Genomic DNA, 5,764 nt, shown 5'->3' with positions numbered 1-5,764 from the left:
TTAAATTAAATTAAACATAAATAGCTAAACTAAATAAAAAGAAAAAAACTACAAAATATATATATTTTTTCCAAACCAATAAAATTAAAATATAAAAGTAATAATGAAAAATGTAAACTAATATTTTAGAAATAAAGAAATATTATATTTAAAATTATTATTTCTGTACATGGCCTAGGAAAATTCCTAGTTCTATATAACTATTTAGATATATTCCTAGAAAAACCAAAGAACTCAATATGAAATTTTAATATCAAGCACCTAATTGCTCAATTTGGGATCCTACATATTAAAAAACTACGTCCAACGAAAATCATTGGAGGTTGTTACTTCGACAATTGGCATGCAAAAAAAAAAAAAATTAATGCAAAAACTCAATTATTTGTGAGCATTGACTTTTGAAGGCGAAGTTTTCATTAGTGAACGATAAAGACCAAAGAGATCAACCAATTAAGTGCAGCTATACAAAAGTCAAAGTCAACGAGAAAGTAAGAAGGTTGTAGTTTGATGCACGTCTCCTTCTGTATTAACTCGTTTTTCCACGTCGACTAAGAATACAGCGTGTTCTTTGGAATGACTTAGTCAACGGTTTTGTGGCTTTAGACATTGAGATACTTTTCGACCACTTGAATATTAAATTATAAATCACTCGTCATTTTTTCTCTCAAGTACTTGGCTTATAAAATCATTTTGAACCGTGAAAACATATGGTGTTCAATAATAAAAAAAAAAGAACCGTGAAATAATATTACTATTTGACCAACATCATTAATCTTAGTTGACTTAGGACTTTTAAGAAGTGGCTTATATAATCATAAACTCAAATGCATAGCTTGATATATAAAAATAAAAGGATCTTTCCTTTGGACATTAAGGAGAAAATGGAGAGACGTTGTATGTTCATTTCCAGTTTTGTGCTGATACTTCATCTTGTTCAAGCTCAAGATCCCACCGGTACGTACGGAACTGTTGGATTTTAATGTATATGATATATTTGCTTTCGTCAACGGTTCTCTTAGATTATAAGATATATTTTCATCTATTATCTCATTAGGATTCATTAATGTGGATTGCGGTTTACCCCTTCGTGAGTCTCCTTACAACTCACTCCCAACCGGTTTAGCATATATATCAGATGCCGATTTAGTTAAGAGTGGAAAAACTAGTAGGATCGCCAAGGAGTTTGAACCGGACTACACTAAGCCGATTTTGAAACTAAGATATTTTCCAGACGGAGTACGAAACTGCTACCATCTAAATGTTACCCGGGACACCAAGTATCTGATTAAGGCCACATTCGTATATGGAAATTATGATGGTCTTAATGTCGATCCAAACTTTGACCTTTACTTGGGTCCGAACATATGGACAACAGTGAGCAGTAATGATACTATAGAGGAGATCATCCATGTGACGCAAACCGACTCTTTACAGGTATGTCTTGTTAAGACAGGTATTAGTATACCCTTTATAAATGTCTTGGAGCTACGACCATTGAAGAAAGATATGTATGTTACTCAAAGCGGCTCACTCAAATACGAATTCAGGAGGTATCTTAGCAACTCAGATCGTAATATACGGTAAGAACAAGTTAAAACTTTCACATAACATAAACATATGCCTTGATTGGTGTTTGTGATTGCTTAAAACATTTTCAACTTTTTAAATTTTTTTTGCATGTATATATTTACGTTTATATGTTTAAATAGTGACATAGTGTATGTATTTTTTTCAAATAAACCCACAATATTTACTCTTTTAATTAAAAACTTAGCACACGCGAAAGCCATTCTTAAAAAGCAAGAACATCGTTTGCATTTTGCGTTTTCCATTTATAATCGCAAAATTTAATAACGAATTTTTTTTTATTTTTTGATAAACAAAAAATATTTCAGTTTCACATGTCAATATTTTTTCACTCGAATGATTGAAAACCTTCGTGTTAGTTTAATAATGTATTGCAATTTAATATTGTGACAGGTACCCGGATGATGTTTATGATCGTAAATGGTACCCGATGTTCGTGGCGAACTCATGGACACAAGTAACTACAAATTTGAATGTAAATTCTAGTAATCTTTATGAACTGCCAAAAGGTGTAATGTCAACGGGAGTAACGCCCCTAAACCCTAACGCGACATTAAACATTACATGGACTATAGAGCCATCTACTACGAAGTTTTACTCCTACATGCACTTTGCCGAGCTTCAGACCCTAAGGGCCAACGATACAAGAGAATTCAATATAACAATGAATGGGAAAATTTCATATGGACCATATAGTCCTAAGCCGCTAAAGACCCAAACCATATTCGACATAACACCAGAGCAATGCGATGGAGGGGCATGCCTTTTGCAGCTTCTGAAGACGTCCAAATCAACTCTTCCGCCTCTCCTGAATGCCATCGAGGCTTTCACCGTGATTGATTTCCCGCAAATGGAGACAAATGAAGATGAAGGTATGTCCATTTACATTCCTGAAATTATGGACAAATATTTGTGTTTTGTTTTGATTTATGAAACCATCAAGCTTTACAATTGTAGTTGCTGGTATCAAGAATGTTCAAGATATTTATGGATTAAATAGAATCAGTTGGCAAGGAGATCCATGTGTACCCAAACAATTTTTGTGGGATGGTCTAAACTGCAATAACTCAGATATTTCGACTCCACCAATAATCACTTCCTTGTAAGAAGAATCATTTACTTTACCTTAATTTCTTAATCATGTAATTATCGAATTAGAAATCTCACATTTAATTTCTCCAGAGACTTATCTACAAGTGGATTAACCGGGATCATCACACAAGCCATTCAAAATCTTACCCACCTTGAAAAGTTGTATGTATATCTGCACGGCTGTCCAAGCCTAAAAAATTACTTAGCCTTTGGAAATGGATCATATTTGATGGGTTAATATGTATCAATTGTTAACTGTAGGGACTTGTCAAATAACAATTTGACTGGAGAAATACCTAAATTTCTAGCTGACATAAAATCACTCTTGGTCATGTAAGTTTCTCATAGAGTCACTATTGTTTTGACGTTTTTTTTGCTAAGCTTTCTCCTAAACATGATTGCTTTTGTTTTGACGCATAATCTTTTCTAACAGAGACTTAAGTGGTAATAACTTAACTGGATCGGTCCCTCCCTCACTTCTTCAGAAGAAAGGAATGAAGTTAAAGTAAGTTTTTTTTGTTTCCGATACTTATCAGCCCGTTAATATACTATTTGGTATCTTAATAACACTCATATTTGGTAGTGTTGAAGGAAACCCTCATCTTCTTTGCACAGCTGGTTCATGTGTGAACAAAAGAAACGATGGACATAAGAAAAAGAGTATCATTGTACCAGTGGTTGCATCAATTGCTTCAGTAGCTGTTATTATAGGTGCATTCGTCATGTTCCTTGTTCTCAGAAAGAAAAAAGCATCAAAATTTGAAGGTACTAATAAATAAAGTCAAGAATAATATCACAACAATCATACATCTCAAGTTTCACTAAGTCTTGACTAAATTTTTTTTCCTTGCAACCTTAAGGGCCAGAACCCTCATATATTCAAGCATCAGATGGTAGATCATCAGAACCGGCAATTATGACAGAAAATAAAAGGTTTAGTTACTCAGAAGTTATTGCAATGACAAATAACTTCCAAAGAATCCTTGGGAAAGGAGGGTTCGGAATTGTATATTATGGTTTTGTGAATGGTACAAAACAAGTAGCAGTTAAGATACTTTCCCATTCATCATCTCAAGGGTATAAACAGTTCAAAGCTGAGGTAAATTTTCACAGTCATCAGTATCTCGTACTAAAACATTTAATGATTCAGCAATATTTTAAACTTGAGCTTGTGAATCATGGCTGGGTGTTTAGGTCGAACTTCTTCTTAGAGTTCATCACAAGAACTTGGTCAATCTTGTTGGGTATTGCGACGAAGGAGAGAACATGGCTCTTATCTATGAATTCATGTCCAATGGAGATTTAAAGGAACATATGTCAGGTAAAATAATAACAAAATGTCTTGTTTTAGTTCTATGCGTTGTGTGTAACATAAGACTTTTATATCAATCTGTTATTTCAAATACAGGAACACGTAACCGTTTTGTTTTGAATTGGGGAACTCGACTTAAAATAGTTTCTGAATCGGCACAAGGTTAGTTTAAACATTACCCACCTTAAGTTTTTTTCTAATTCATGTTTATATTTTTTGAGAGCCTAATTAAAAATGATTGTTGTGGCTTAGGACTTGAGTACTTACATAATGGATGCAAACCACCAATGGTTCATAGAGATGTTAAAACCACAAATATATTGTTGAATGAACACTTTGAGGCCAAGCTTGCTGATTTTGGTCTTTCAAGATCATTCCCAATCGAAGGTGAAACTCATGTGTCGACAGTTGTTGCTGGAACTCCTGGATATCTTGATCCTGAGTAAGTACTATCGACTAAGAAATTATATTCTCTTTCGTATGAAAAAATATGAAAAATTCATTGTATATCTTGTCCTGCAGATACTACAGAACAAATTGGCTGACAGAAAAGAGTGATGTTTATAGTTTTGGGATAGTATTGTTGGAGATCATCACAAACCAACCTGTGATAGACCAAAGCCGTGAAAAGCCACATATAGCAGAATGGGTGGGGTTAATGCTTACAAAAGGAGACATCATAAGCATTATGGATCCAACTCTAAATGGAGATTATGATTCTGGTTCTGTGTGGAAAGCTGTTGAACTAGCAATGTCTTGTCTAAATCCTTCTTCAGCGAGAAGACCTACGATGTCGCAAGTTGTTATCGGACTGAATGAATGTCTTGCAGCTGAAAATTCAAGGGGAGGTGCCAGTAGGGACATGGACTCGAAGAGTTCTATAGAAGTGAGCTTGACTTTTGGTACTGAAGTGAGCCCAAGGGCTAGGTAGATTATATGTTTTTTACTACGGAACTATCTCCATATCTCTGTGTCGGATGTCACCTTTATTTAACTTCTGTTATGGATACTTTGTGACTAAAAAGTTTACAGTCGCTTTTTTACCGTTATGTGTCAATTCATAATAAGTTTGTTGTTTGACAAATAGAGTGTTACTCTTGTTCTTGAAGAAGAAGTTAAATGTTATCTAAGGAGATCAAGGTTAAAGAGCCATACAAAAATTCACAAAAAGAAGTAGAATAGATAAGGTCTCTGTTTCACAACAGAGTTGCAAAGTAAACATATATTATCAAGACATAAACAGAGAAACCAGAGGAAACGAGTACTTAGGATTCATCAATGAGGATTGCGATTTACCCTCTCGTGACTCTCCTTACAAAGCACAAACCAGTTAAGCATATACATCAGATGCTGATTTAGTCGAAAAAAGTCGACTGACCCACACAAATAGACCACCGAAAGTCATCCGTAAAAGTCTTCCAATTGGTGGTTTATTAGTAGATGACATGTTCCGGTTTCAAAGATTCAAACGACAACCAGAACCACCAGTTATATTATAAATTATGGGCCACCTGACAGTTGCTGTTCTTAAATTTGATGTGAACATATAAAACACCAATGCCCTTTTTCAAAAAAAAAAAAAAAAACATATAAAACACCAAACAAGAGAGCGCAAACAAAGTCAAGGTCAACGCTAGTTCAGTCATATAAGTTTTTTTTTTCTTTAACTCATCATATAAGGTCTTCGTTATGATGGTGCATATGTACTAGATAATTTTCTTTTGCTCATGCACAAATATTAATATTTACAAAATAATCATACCATAGTACTTG

General features: G+C 34.1%; 1 protein-coding gene across 2 annotated transcripts; it reads left to right on the top strand.

Moving 5' to 3' along the window:
• Window positions 1–829: 829 nt before the first annotated feature.
• On the top strand, window positions 830–5,040 carry LOC106451631 (probable LRR receptor-like serine/threonine-protein kinase At1g51820). Of its 2 annotated transcripts, XM_013893575.3 has the most exons (13): window positions 830–954; window positions 1,055–1,580; window positions 1,981–2,459; window positions 2,545–2,689; window positions 2,770–2,841; window positions 2,941–3,012; window positions 3,113–3,184; window positions 3,263–3,444; window positions 3,540–3,778; window positions 3,874–4,000; window positions 4,088–4,153; window positions 4,244–4,433; window positions 4,514–5,040. In XM_013893575.3, the coding sequence occupies exons 1-13, from the start codon at window positions 882–884 to the stop codon at window positions 4,920–4,922; spliced, it is 2,652 nt and encodes an 883-aa protein (XP_013749029.2). In that variant the 5' UTR covers window positions 830–881; the 3' UTR covers window positions 4,923–5,040. The 2 variants fall into 2 exon arrangements, with proteins under 2 accessions (XP_013749029.2, XP_048627500.1); XM_048771543.1 differs by having other exon boundaries at window positions 3,874–4,153.
• Window positions 5,041–5,764: the final 724 nt, after the last annotated feature.

Source organism: Brassica napus, unplaced genomic scaffold (genome assembly GCF_020379485.1).
Source record: "Brassica napus cultivar Da-Ae unplaced genomic scaffold, Da-Ae ScsIHWf_1202;HRSCAF=1721, whole genome shotgun sequence".
Classification (NCBI taxonomy): Eukaryota; Viridiplantae; Streptophyta; class Magnoliopsida; order Brassicales; family Brassicaceae; genus Brassica; species Brassica napus.
Note: the sequence above shows the minus strand (reverse complement) of the source record. Positions and strands in the feature narration are given on the sequence as shown.